The sequence below is a fragment of the Oncorhynchus gorbuscha genome, unplaced genomic scaffold, assembly GCF_021184085.1.
Source record: "Oncorhynchus gorbuscha isolate QuinsamMale2020 ecotype Even-year unplaced genomic scaffold, OgorEven_v1.0 Un_scaffold_6003, whole genome shotgun sequence".
In the NCBI taxonomy this organism is placed as follows: domain Eukaryota; kingdom Metazoa; phylum Chordata; class Actinopteri; order Salmoniformes; family Salmonidae; genus Oncorhynchus; species Oncorhynchus gorbuscha.
Genome location: NW_025749694.1, coordinates 3,644 through 17,467, shown reverse-complemented (window position 1 = coordinate 17,467; position 13,824 = coordinate 3,644). Strand labels below are relative to the sequence as shown.

General features: G+C 43.3%; 1 protein-coding gene and 1 pseudogene across 3 annotated transcripts; both read left to right on the top strand.

The window, feature by feature from the left end:
- The first annotated feature begins 3,040 nt into the window (after positions 1–3,040).
- Positions 3,041–7,383, top strand: LOC124029289 (calcium homeostasis modulator protein 6-like). Of its 3 annotated transcripts, none has more exons than XM_046341057.1 (3): positions 3,041–4,733; positions 5,116–5,327; positions 6,487–7,383. In XM_046341057.1, the coding sequence occupies exons 2-3, from the start codon at positions 5,220–5,222 to the stop codon at positions 6,922–6,924; spliced, it is 546 nt and encodes a 181-aa protein (XP_046197013.1). In that variant the 5' UTR covers positions 3,041–4,733; positions 5,116–5,219; the 3' UTR covers positions 6,925–7,383. The 3 variants fall into 3 exon arrangements, with proteins under 3 accessions (XP_046197013.1, XP_046197011.1, XP_046197010.1); XM_046341055.1 differs by having other exon boundaries at positions 3,041–4,792; XM_046341054.1 differs by having other exon boundaries at positions 3,041–5,327.
- A 3,903-nt stretch (positions 7,384–11,286) lies between these two features.
- LOC124029290 lies at positions 11,287–13,479 on the top strand (annotated as a pseudogene).
- The last annotated feature ends 345 nt before the right edge of the window (positions 13,480–13,824 follow it).

Below are 13,824 nucleotides of genomic sequence, written 5' to 3'. Positions count from 1 at the left end.
ACTCCTGAGGTGCTGACTTGCTGCACCCTCGTTAACTACTGTGATTATTATTATTTGACCATGCTGGTCATTTATGAGCTTTTGAACATCTTGGCCATGTTCTGTTATAATAAAGAGGACTGGCCACCCCTCATAGCCTGGTTCCTCTCTAGGTTTCTTCCAAGGTTTTGGCCTTTCTATGGAGTTTTTCCTAGCCACCGTGCTTCTACACCTGCATTGCTTGCTGTTTGGGGTTTTAGGCTGGGTTTCTGTACAGCACTTTGAGATATCAGCTGATCTAACTAAGAAGGGCTATATAAATACATTTGATTTGATTTGAATTTTTGCAGCCTCAGGCTCATCTAAAAAGCTCCTTTTGAAGTGGGGGTCAATGAAACAAGCAATGTGCATGACTCTCTTTGCCTTCTCTGTGGATCTGTTGTTAAGGTCTTCTCTCATTACCCTTTTCATCTCCTTGGTCAGGGATGGCTCCGTTTCCTTTTCCACCAGAATATCACGGGTGATGTGGTCCAGGACAGGCTTGATGGCTGACAGTGTCACTCATGTCTCTGAGGCAAGTGATCTGTAAACTTGCTCAGAGTTTCAAGGAGCTGGCACAGTTTCTCCATGACACTTATGTCGGCGTCCTTGGGCATCAGATGCCAAGTTCCTATTTTTCCACCAAGTATCGCACAAACTGGCTGCTGTTGGCTGAGGAAACGCTCAAGCATCTTGTGTGTAGATCCCCATCGGGTCACCACCTCATGGATCAGAGCTTTCTGTGGCATGTTGAGGGCAGCTTGCTTTTCTCTCAGTTCTCTCCTTCTCTTCCAGCTCCGTGAGATGCCTTGGACCAGATGACGGCAGACCTTGACAGCTGTGTCAACTCTCTGAATTTTCAAAACCTTTGAGATGGCCATCTTAAAAAATAAAGGAGAGCCGCATACTCTAGGAGCTCAGATGCAAAAATATTTATGTCCAACGTTTCGACAGACAAGCTGTCTTCATCAGGGTATAATGACAAACACTGCGGGATGACTCATTTATATAGTGTCAAAAGACACACAGGTATCTGTAATCATGGCCGAGTGTGGCCTGTAATCATTGGTTAATTCTCATATATTAAAATAGCATACAAGAAACATAAATGGATAGCGTACGATCATCAAATTTTTGCCAAAGCACCTAAGCCACATATCTGGGAACTCTTCAAACGCCTTGATCATGTTTGTTGCGTTGTCTTTCTTGTTGATCCCCTACTCTTTCCAGCATATTCACAAAAACCCTTTGTTGTGAGCCGATTGATCTTCTGGGAAGAACTGTGTTTCCAAGCACTTTGATTCCAGTTGCCAGTTTGGGGTGAGGAAATCGATAGTGAAGCTGATGTAGGGTTGTCCACCCCTACATCAGCTTGTGTTGATGTGGGTTCATATAAGCACAACTGTAGATGAGGAGGGACCAGTAAAGCATCACTGGGTTTGCCTGCTGCACGCCCACTCTGTAAACAAAGGAATAGCAAATTTATTATTATTATTATTATTATTGGTGATGTTAAATTACAATTATTTCTCTCTCACACACACAAAATATGTTGGTAGTGTGAATAAACTACATAACGTGTGCAATGGGCGAATAGAGTCTGCAGACACACGACACCTATAGTACAGCATCAGAACAACGTGTGGTGTTTTTACAAGAGTAGGTAACACTGAAAGCCTCAGTTTACATTACTGACAAGCTATTAGCAAGTAAGACAGTCAAACCATGACGTTTTCCCCATTCCGAAGTTCCACTTTACCTTGCATTCGCTATAAAGATTTTAATTGTTGCCCCCTTTCACAGCAATTTTAGTTCTATTATTTTTGTATTTTTTGCATGTTCTGCAGACAGGGTGACCATCTTCAATTTAAGTTTCCCTCAGCACTCTTGTAAAACCCAAAATACGACCACATTTCAGATTTGATCCTCTCAGAAGGCTGAAAAATCTCTCGAGTGCTGTCATTGCCTTTTGCCATGTTTTCACACAAAACAAAACCCACGTTAGCATGATGCACCTGCGTCAGACTGTTGCTAACTTTGGTTGCTGCTGGACAGTATTCATGACTTTTAATGATAATTACAATTTGAAACGGTAATACTAATCGTCTGGAATTGTTCTGTGGTTTATCTAGAAACCGGTAACTGTTTCATCCCTAGTGCCAACTAACGTGACACAGCTTACTTACTAAGTTCACGACACACAGAGTTGAAGTGTGCCCAAATAGAGAAGAAGGCCTTAGGGATCATATTTGGGGTAATGAAGTTCCCTGACTACCTATATGGTCATAAGACCAATCCAAACTATCAAGTGTCATTTTTAGATGTACTTTCCATTTTACCTAAGGACAAGGAAACTACCAAGGACAAGGGTTTGGCAAAGTGAAGCACTTCACACTTACAGAATGGCCTAACCATTATTGGGGTGAGAAGGGATGAGCTCTCTGTAGAAAGAGATTGTGGGTTATGGGGTATGAGAGCGGTGGTGCTGGCTACTGAAGGAGCTACATTAAAACCACTGGTGCATGGTCAAAATGAAAGCTCTTGCAAAAAAGCCACTTTTGGTGGCCCAGGTTAGACTCAGACATAAAAGACATGGTAAGGGATGCCAGGTGTGTCAGTCTCATAGACATAGAACCTTGCACTAGTGCATCCTTGGAAATGGCCTGAGCGGGGCCCTGGCAGCGCATCCATATCAATTTTCTCACGCTGGCCAAAAGTAAAGTGTATGAGTAGTACCGTAATTTCCTGACTATAAGCCGCTACTTTTTCCCCACGCTTTGAACCTCGTTTATGGATTTTTTTTCCCGCTTTCACAAGAATCATGCCGCCAAAAAACTGACCACCGTCAGTCACATCGTGACGTAAATCGAGCGCCCTCAAACTTCCCATCATTCTGATTACAGTAGTCATTTTGTCACCCTCATCATGACAAAGACACAGAGAAATGCATATGATGCAGCTTTCAAGTTGAAGGTGATCATTCTGGCTGTTGGAAAAGGAAATAGAGCTGCTGCACGGGAGCTTGGCCTTAATGAGTCGATGATAAGACATTGGAAACAGAAGTGTGAGGAACTGACTCAGTGCAAAAAGACAACAAAAGCTTTCAGAGGGAAAGAAAAGCAGATGGCCCGAACTAGAAAATGAGCTTGAAGACTGGGTCAACACACAGAGAGCAGGCGGCCGAGGTGTTTCAACTGTGCAGATCCGACTGAAAGCCAAAACAATCGCCACCGCAATGAAGTTTGAGGATTTTAGAGGTGGATTTTCAATTCTGAGGCTATTCAACTCCGACACCGAAGGAGATGACTACAGTGGTTTCAGTGCACAGGAGGAGGAAGATGACTTTCTTGATAGGCTACTGCTTACTGCTTATTTTTTTCATTTTTCTTACAAACCGTTTCGTTAAAGCCTATCTATTTTTGTAACAAGCCGTGTTTCGTTTTAAAGGCTGTGTAAAGTTCATTTGTTTCAATGTACCGGTAGGCACCTGTGGCTTATAGACATGTGCGGCTTATTTATGTACAAAATACTTTTATATTTTTTTAATTCAGTGTACAGAATCTAAAACAGGCTCTAAGAGAAGGACAAGTCATCAGGACGGTCTTTACAGCATAGTTAGTATCCCCTTACACTTGTGTCTATAAGGTAGTAGTTTTGGAATTGTTAGTTAGATTACTTGTTGGTTATCACTGCATTGTCGGAACTAGAAGCACAAGCATTTCGATACACTCGCATTAACATCTGCTAACCATGTGTATGTGACTAATAAAATTTGATTTGATATGGTTAAACACAGTTTTTCAGCTGGAATGCAGTCGTTGTGACAAACAGTGCTTGTCCGAGATTACTTGGGAGTAGAGAGAAATGGGTACCCGGGGTTGTGAAACGGGTACTTGGTCCTGTAACCTACTTTAGTGCAGACTGAGGGGAAATTGTGTAAGACGTATGTGGGTCAAATGATGATGCAACACAATGAAAGAGAAGACCTGAATGTGTCCGAGTGGAACGTTTCTGATTGGGACTTGGGAACTACGACTGTGACAGGCACACATACAGAGACACCGATTGTGTGAGGCCGTGAGCCTGAGGGCCCAGAGCATCGAGAGGCCAAAAAGGCCTCCGGACCAATTGGATCTGTAAATAGGTTGTATATGAGTTGATAAGTGAAACTGTTTTAGAAAACCCATGATGTTCATCAAGGATGTTTTCAGAAGAAGTGAGAATTTGTGAAGTGTGGTGTAATTGAGAAATGTGTTCATGAGTTTAGAGGAATGCCCGAAACGTTGGTAAATATCTATTAAATTGCTGGGAAATGACACGTGGAGTGGTGCGAATTTCTTTATTTTGATAGCTTTATGAGTTTAGATGTAAAAATGGTTGCAAATAGTCAATGGGATTTGTATGCAAGGGTTGAGTTATTTGAATGAACAAATGTTAATGCGGTTTCCGGTCTTGCATTGAAAATGAAAGGAGATGAAAGGGCGGTAACAATTCAATGATGTATTGGAGAGTTGGGCTGAAGACACTGTAGAGAGTAGTCGACTAATGTGTTAAGGAGAACATTAAGTAAATCTGTTCCATTTATTATAAGTACGCTTCGGAGTCTTCAGTAAAAGAACCCAGCATTTTAGGATGCAACAGTATCGTCCATCAGCCTAGTGAAGCGAGTCACACCCTGAGTCGGAGGCGTGCCAGAGAGGACAGGAGAACTGAAAGTAATAGCTGTCACGTTAATTTATATGGTTCCCATGACTTGCTATCAGCAGAAGTGCCTGTGAGTCCTGTGCGTCTGGAAAGATGGATATGTTTAAAACTGTTCTTAAAATTGTTCAGAAACAGCAGAATAGTCTCGGGTTAGTTGCGTTGTTAACTGCAGGCGGGGAACAGATATTCTCGTCAGTGGTGTTCAAATGTCCTTGCAGTGGCTGGAACTTTTCCTACGGCATGGTGTTTCTCTTAGTGCCTGCTCTGGCACTGTTGGTGTTAGGTTACGACATGAGCAATAAAACATGGAAATTGTTTACAGGTTTTTGTTTACGCAAATCCAAATTATGTCGTTTTAAATATTTTTGCGCCTGTGGGGTGGTCTTCTTTCAGATCACCACAACCGCAGTTGTTGCACCTGTGAGTTAGATTGCAGTCGCTTTGCTCAATGGCATTGACTGGTATCAATGTAACTGTTTTCACCAACCACCTTTGCGATGGGAAGAGTCCGCAGTGCCAGGATGAACTTCCCCTGTAGGAGTGCCACCCACGTGCCACAATCTGACAGCAATGATGTGCTGGCAACCCTCCACGCTGAGTCGCAGGTGAGATAATATTCACACTAATAGAGCTAAGTTATGGTTTGATTTATCATTTTTTATCATATCATCTTTGCCCCACTTCAGTATGTTTTAATTGGCTATCTTTGTTTTTGTCGACGGCCTGTTGGCGTGTAGGTGATTATAGACTGACAGGTATCAGGTTTCTGCTAATCGAAAATCAAATCAAGAGTCTGCTTTCTATTCCGCAACAAAGCCTCCTTCACTCACGCCGCCAAGCTTACCCTAGTAAAACTGTCTATCCTACCGATCCTCGACATCGGCGATGTCATCTACAAAATTGGCTTCAAACACTCTACGTAGCAAACTGGATGCAGTCTATCACAGTGCCATCCGTTTTGTCACTAAAAGCACCTTATACCACCCACCACTGCGACTTGTATGCTCTAGTCGGCTGGCCCTCGCTACATATTTGTCTCCAGACCCACTGGCTCCAGATCATCTACAAGTCCATGCTAGGTAAAGCTCCGCCTTATCTCAGTTCACTGGTCACGATGGCAACACCCATCCGTAGCACGCGCTCCAGCAGGTGTATCTCACTGATCATGCCTAAAGCCAACACCTCATTTGGCCGCCTTTCGTTCCAGTACTCTGCTGCCTGTGACTGGAACGAACTGCAAAAATCGCTGGAGACTTTTAAGTTGGAGACTTTTATCTCCCTCAAGTTGGAGACTTTTATAACCGATCGCTGCAGCTGTACATAGTCTATTGGTAAATAGTCCACCCATTTTCACCTACCTCATTCCCATACTGTTTTTATTTATTTACTTTTCTGCTCTTTTGCACACCAATATACATGACCTACCTGTACATGACCATCTGATCATTTATCACTCCAGTGTTAATCTGCAAAATTATAATTATTCGCTTACCTCCTCATGCCTTTTGCACACATTGTATATAGACTCCCCCTTTTTTTCTACTGTGTTATTGACTTGTTAATTGTTTACTCCATGTTCACACTGCTATGCTTTATCTTGGCCAGGTCGCAGTTGCAAATAAGAACTTGTTCTCAACTAGCCTACCTGGTTAAATAAAGGTGAAATAAATAACATTTCAAAAAATGAGCAGAATACTGTATGTGGGCAATTATAACTGTGACATTAACTCAGGCATGTGTGGAATATTTTGGTTTTGATTTCAGGTCCTGGGTTGGCTACTGATCGCCTCCATAATGGTCTTCAACCTCCTGCTGACCTGTGTTGCCCGGTGTAACTCCCCAGTCAGCTACCTGCAGCTGAAGTTCTGGAGGGTCTATGCCCAGCGGGAGAGCGACGTGCTGGAAAGCAACATGGCAGATCATGCCGAAAAGCTTGCAGAGAGGAACCTGAAGAGCTTCTTCCAGCAGATTCCTCCAGAGCCTGTCACGACCCCACCTAACCAGGCCTGGGAGAAGATCTCGTCCCTCTACAGGTTCAGCACCAGAGACCACTACTACAGCATCCTGCACAAGTACGTGGAGAAGTGCCAGGACCCTGCAGAGGCCAGGGACCACAGGATGTCATCTGTCAGGTCAGACGGTCCAGACACTGCTAATCCGTCTGTGCTCACCTTTGTGGATGAGGGCAAGATGATGCTGTGAATGGGCATGCATATGATCATAGGAACAGCGGCGACAGCATCACTATCATGACCTTATCTGTAACCATCCTCATTACTTTTTTGCGTCAAAGTTATGACTCATTATAGAGGATTGTTGTCAATGATTATACTCTTCGTCATCATCATGATTATCGCTGTGCGTCAGGGGATTTTTCAGTAGAAAAACCAATCACATCTGATTAACCACTTTCAGGTCTTTGCTTCAATAACAATGCTTCCCAATTTTATATTGTGCTCAGAAGGGATTTTTATTTATTTTTAAATAGTTGATCGTACTTTCTCTTTTACTTTTCTGTTTAGTATTTTATGTTCATCAGACTTGGCCTACATACAGGTGGTCTGTGTCATTAAACAGGAAACGCATGGTCTGGTTCTAATTAAATAAGGAGCAAGTTTGTGCACTGCAAAATACTTTCAATAAAAGCCTTTTACCAGTGTACATGTTTGACCTTACAAGCTCGGTCTCCAAAGTATTTATGCGTTATTGTTCTTTATATCATTGCACTGTAGACCGACCATTGCCACAAGTGAACTGCGATGAACATTAGCTCTGAATTGAATGCAAACTTAGCGTAATTGTTAGATTCGTATCTCTGTGTAAAGCTTAAGTAGTACTAGTCAGAGATAGGCAGTATTTCTGTTGCATGTATTTGACATACATATTTCAATTACATTTGTGTATTACAGTGGAGCAAAAAAGTATTTAGTCAGCCACCAATTGTGCAAGTTCTCCCACTTAAAAAGATGAGAGGCTTGTCATTTTCATCATAGGTACACTTGAACTAATGACAGAAAATCACATTGTAGGATTTTCAATTAATTTATTTGCAAATTATGGTGGAAAATAAGTATTTGGTCAATAACAAAAGTTTATCACAATACTTTGTTATATACCCTTTGTTGGCAATGACAGAGGTCAAACGTTTTCTGTAAGTCTTCACAAGGTTTTCACACACAGTTGCTGGTATTTTGGCCCATTCCTCTCCTCTAGAGCAATGATGTTTTGGGGCTGGTGCTGGCCAACACGGACTTTCAACTCCCTCCAAAGATTGGTGGGGTTGAGATCAGGAGACTGGCTAGGCCACTCCAGGACCATGAAATGCTTCTTATGTTATGAAGCCACTCCTTCGTTGCCCGGGCGGTGTGTTTGGGATCATTGTCATGCTGAAAGACCCAGCCACTCTCAGGATTTGGCCAGGGTTGTTCCGGTTTTGGTTACTAGATGCCCCCATTGTGTTTTTTGACCCTTTTGTTTTCCCCTTGTTCCCAGTTATTATTTGCACCTGTGCCTCGTTTCCCTTGATTGTATGTAGCCCACCCCCATGCTTCACATTAGGTATGGTGTTCTTTGGATGCAACTCAGCATTCTTTGTCCTCCAAACACGACGAGTTGAGTTTTTACCAAAAGTTATATTTTGGTTTCATCTGACCATATGGGAGAATGTCAATCTTCTTCTGGATCATGCTTTAGTAAACTACAGACGGGCCTGGACATGTACTTGTTTAAGCAGGGGGACAAGTATGGCACTGCAGGATTTGAGTCCCTGGTGGCGTAGTGTGCTTTGTTACTTTGGTCCCAGCTCTCTGCAGGTCATTCACTAGATTCCCCCCGTGTGGTTCTGGGATTTTTGCTCACCGCTCTTGTGATCATTTTGACCCCACAGGGTGAGATCTTGCGTGGGGCCCCAGATCGAGGGAGATTATCAGTGGTCTTGTATGTCTTTCATTTCCTAATAACTGCTCCCACAGTTGATTTCTTCAAACCAAGCTGCTTACCTATTGCAGATTGTCTTCCCAAGCCTGGTGCAGGTCTACAATTTTGTTTCTGGTGTCCTTTGACAGCTCTTTGGGCTTGGCCATAGTGGAGTTTGGAGTGTGACTGTTTGAGGTTGTGGACCGGCGTCTTTTATACTGATTACAAGTTCAAACAGGTGCCATTAATACAGGTAACGAGTGGAGGACAGAGGAGACACTTAAATAAGAAGTTTATACAGGTCTGTGAGAGCCAGAAATCTTGCTTGTTTGTAGGTGACCAAATAATTATTTTCCACCATAATTTTAAAATAAATTCATAAAAAATCCTAAAATGTGGTTTTCTGGAAAAGGAAATCTCATTTTGTCTGTCATAGTTGAAGTGTACCTATGGTGAAAATTACAGGCCTCTCTCATCTTTTTTAAGTTGGAGAACTTGCACAATTGGTGGCTGACTAAATACTTTTTTGCCCCACTGTAAATACATTTTTATTTTTAACAAGATACTTCAGAGAATGGTATTTTGTATTTTCAAAATAATAAAAATACAATTTTTTCCCAAAAAATGTATTAGCGGTTCGGTTTTGTGTCCCAATATCACCCCAAATTTGCTGCATTGGTATCAGAAGTCTGGTGTGAGACCATGGGAGCTGTTGTTCAATCAGTGGAAGAACTTGAAAGAAAGTACAAGTAGAACAAGAACAAGTATTCACTTTAAGTATGAGGTTATTGCAGTAAAAGTCAAGTAAACTTGACTTTGAAAGGGAACAAACACACTATGTTATTGCCACACTGTCACTGCACTCACTCTCATTCAGGAAGTGGATCCTGTGCCTCGACTTTCTTTCACACACCTTTTCACCTCCTCCAGCACATCTGATTACGTCACGCTCACAATATTTGAGGTAACGGGGCCACAAAGTCCCGAAGACAAACATATAAACTATATAGATAATTCGTAAAAATCCAAATAACTTCACAGATCTTCATTGTAAAGGGTTTAAACCCTGTTTCTCATGCTTGTTCAATGACCCATAAACAATTAATGAACCATGCACCTGTGGAACGGCCGTTAAGACACTAACAGGTTACAGACGGTATTCAATTAAGGTCACAGTTATGAAACTTAGGACACTAAAAGAGTCCTTTCTACTGACTCTGAAAAACACCAGAAGAAAGATGCCCAGGGTCCCTGCTCATCTGCGTGAACGTGCCTTAGGCATGTTGCAAGGAGGCATGAGGACTGCAGATATGGCCAGGACAATAAAATGACAATGTCCGTACTGTGAGACGCTTATAAGACAACGCTTACAGAGAGACAGGACGGACACGTCCCCGCAGTGGCAGATCATGTGTAACAACACCTGCGGGACAGGTACAGGATGGCAACAACAACTGCCGAGTTACACCAGGAACGCACAATCTCTCCGTCGTTGCTCAGACTGTCCGCAATGGGCTGAGAGAGGCTGGACTGAGGGCTTGTAGGTCTGTTGTAAGGCAGGTCCTCACCAAACATCACCGGCAACAACATTACCTATGGGCACAAACCCACTGTCGCTGGACCAGACAGGACTGGCAAAAAGTGCTCTTCACTGACTAGTCGCGGTTTTGTCTCACCAGGGGTGATGGTCGGATTTAGAGTTTACCGTCGAAGGAATGAGGGTTACGCCGAGGCCTGTACTCTGGAGCGGGATCGATTTGGAGGTGCGCTGCCGTTTGCCTCCTGCATCTGCATTTGGGTTTCGCCTTGTGCCCTTATAGCACTCAGAGGCCTTTTAGGGTGAAGAGACTATAGCTTCATCCTGTGTGTGAATTGTAGAGCACAGAAACTAATCACAGGCTTCTATAGGAAGTGGGAGAGGAAACCCTTCTCTTTACCAACCACTAACTCAGAACACATGTTTGATCTGCCCTCTTCTCCTTTTTCTGAAACACTAGTAGGTCTTATGCAAGTCTAATGTAATGTCTAGCTAGCTATATGATTGCCTATGAAACTGTTGTGCTCCGTGTTATATTTCTGGGTATGCACGACATGCATCTACGTGAGCTTGCATAGCTCAGTATGAAAATTTTTGCAACTGCTTATGAATGCACTGCAGCTTTTGTGCCGAAATACCACGTTGCGTCGTGTGTGCGGTGTTTTGTGCATGAAAGGAAAAAAGAGGGTGAGAGAGCAAAGAGTGATTTCATATACTGTATAATGTATCTGGGTCAAGCTGTATGTGCATTTAATACAGACAATAAATCATGGTGCTGAAATCACTGTGCTGAACTGTTCAAATAACTATCCAAGTGAATCTGGTTAAAGTGAAGTTTTTGATTTTTGACAGACTGCATGACCCCCGTGGCTGCTTGTCATATGACATCACTCTGAGAGGACAAAGGCAGCTGCATGGCCTGAAGTAAAAAAACAGATCTGCAGGATGTCAGCCAGTTTAGTCACTTTTGTTTTATTACCTACGCCTAGGAAAAGAGGGGGGAGTGGGGAGAGAAGGAAATTTTGAAGGAAGAATCAAGGTGGGGTTTGAGAGTTAGAGAATACAATCTCATTGGATTAAGAGTTCGGACAAGGGTAGGAAAGAGAGATAAAGTGAGGAAAAGAGGGAGGAGTTGGTGAGAGAGGAAGATTGAAAGAGAAAGAACAGGAGGGAGGGAAAGGGAGGGGCAGAAATGGGCTCCGAAGAGCTTCAGTGTGTTTGTGTTCAGACAGCACAGGAAGTGGAGTGAGTGTTGGAGACGCAACCCGTTGCGTCTAAACTATTTCACTGCCTTGTTTTTTCCTCTTCTAAATCTTCATTCTCTGTGCGTTATTTTGTTTTTTGCTAAGCGTGCGTGAAAACTCCTTGTCGACACCATGGATAACTTCCAGACCGTCCTGCGCTTTTTCATGAACCAGAAGGCCACCATTGGCTACAGCTTCATGGCCCTCCTGACCATCGGGGAGAGCGGATCTTCTCCATGGTCTCCTTTCAGTGCCCCTGCAACCACGACCAGAACTTTGCATATGGCCTGACCTTCCTGTTGGGCCCAGGCCTGGTGCTTCTGGTGCTGGGTCTTTTCTTCAGCAGCAGGCTGTGGCGCCTCTACACTGGCTGTTGCCTCAACCCTGTTGAGCTCTGCCCCGGTGGCAACTGTTTCACCTGCTTCAAGGTGTTTGTCAAAATCTTCTTCGGTGCCTGTGTGGCCCCTATCATGTGGCTGTGTGTGGCACTGTTGAACGGGACCTTCTACGAGTGTGCCGTCAGCGGGCTGGATAATAACCTGGTGCTGGATAATAACCTGGTCCTGTTCTGTAAGAACAGGACTTTGATGTGCCGGGAGGAGCTGGCCCGTGTGCCCTGCAGCAAATCCAAGCTGCCCAGTGACTAGAACATGGAACTGTTGCTTATGTTCCGGGCTCAGTCACAGGTGAGTGCAAGCAGCAGTCAGACCCGGTTTGTGACTTTTGTACGGTGGAATGTCATATTTTTCAATGTCATATTGTACAGCTGCAAATGCTGGTGCGAGTATACTTTCCTATCTGTAATTCAGTTGACTGTAAGCAACACTATTGAAGTGTATTATAAACAATTATTATTATTTTTAAAAACTGTTGGCATTTTTTATTCATTTTATGTGAGCGTGTTTTGGTTCCTGGTTGTACATCTGCAGATACTGGGCTGGTGTATCATCATCATTTCAGCCGTTCTAGGGCTCCTCGGGACCTGCTACACCAACTGCCGCTCGAAGGTGAGCTACCTGCAGCTCACCTTCTGGAAGCACTACGTAGAAAAGGAGAAGGAGCAGTTCGACACATTCTCTATGGAGTACGCATCCAAGCTGGCCGAGAGGAACCTGAAGAGCTTTTTTGAGAACCGTGAACCGGAAATATTCCCTTTCCCCAACCACAAGGCCTGGGAGGAGATCTCAGGCCTCTACACTTTCTCCAAGAGTGAGCAGTACTATAGCACCCTGCAGAGGTATGTGGAGCGTGATGACCAGAGACTACTGCCCTGACAAAAGACCAGTCATGGAGCTGGACCACGGCACAGAGAGAGCGGTGGATAATGGCATATAAATGCCATATTTCACGACACTTTTTCTATTGACAGTGTGTATATATATATATATATATATATATATGCCATTTAGTGGACGCTTTTATCCAAAGCGACTTACAGTCATGTGTGCATACATTCTACGTATGGGTGGTCCCGGGGATCGAACCCACTACCCTGGCGTTACAAGCGCCATGCTCTACCAATTGAGCTACAGAAGATAGTATATCCTATTTGTTTTACCTTTTATAAATGACATGTAGTATATACTATTGATTTAACTCACAGACTGTGTTGTTTCCTGCATTTCCCCCATAGCATTGACATCTACACAGAACACCATTCAGAAGGTTACTTCCAGAGACACGGCAGTTATTACCAAAGAATGCAGCCATTGCAGAAGTGGTGAAACAGCAGGGCGTCTTGGCTGATGATTTGAAAAAGTCTCCTGCAAATATATCTTGTCTGTGTATAGCCGTCTGTAAGACAACTGTTGGGACTGCCCCAGCAGAGCTCCTGATTGACATGTGTACTATGGGTCATTGAGTGAGCTACCTTTGACATGCCTTTGAGGCATTTCATTCACTTTACTGGTTGATAATGGTAGGAGAGATATTGTAGTTGTATAGTTTTAATATGGAATTTTGAATGTAATATTGCACCACGATAGAGTTGTAAACATGCAATTTGCTTGAAATGTTTACACAACTCAATGCTTATAGAAGTTCTTCATGGGGTGCCATGTGTTGGTTTTGGTTGTCACATGGCCTGATTTGGCATTTATCATCTCACTCATCACACAATCATGTTCCCACTGGTAGCTACCTACTGGCTTGGCCTAGCTGCCAAAATACCCTTTCATTTAGTTCATCTGGTTCCTCTCACCTAGCTGGATATGGTTCGGCTGACACGTGGTCGGCTGATTATAAAACAACAGTGTGTTTTGGAGTGTTCGTTTTTGTATTTCACGTGTATTATGTGCACGTGCGAGTTACTCTTATCCTCAAGTATCTATAAGCCTACTGGTGAAGTGAACGACACTGGTACTGAAGGAGCCATCTCTCACATTTTCACAAACCATTGGATCCATA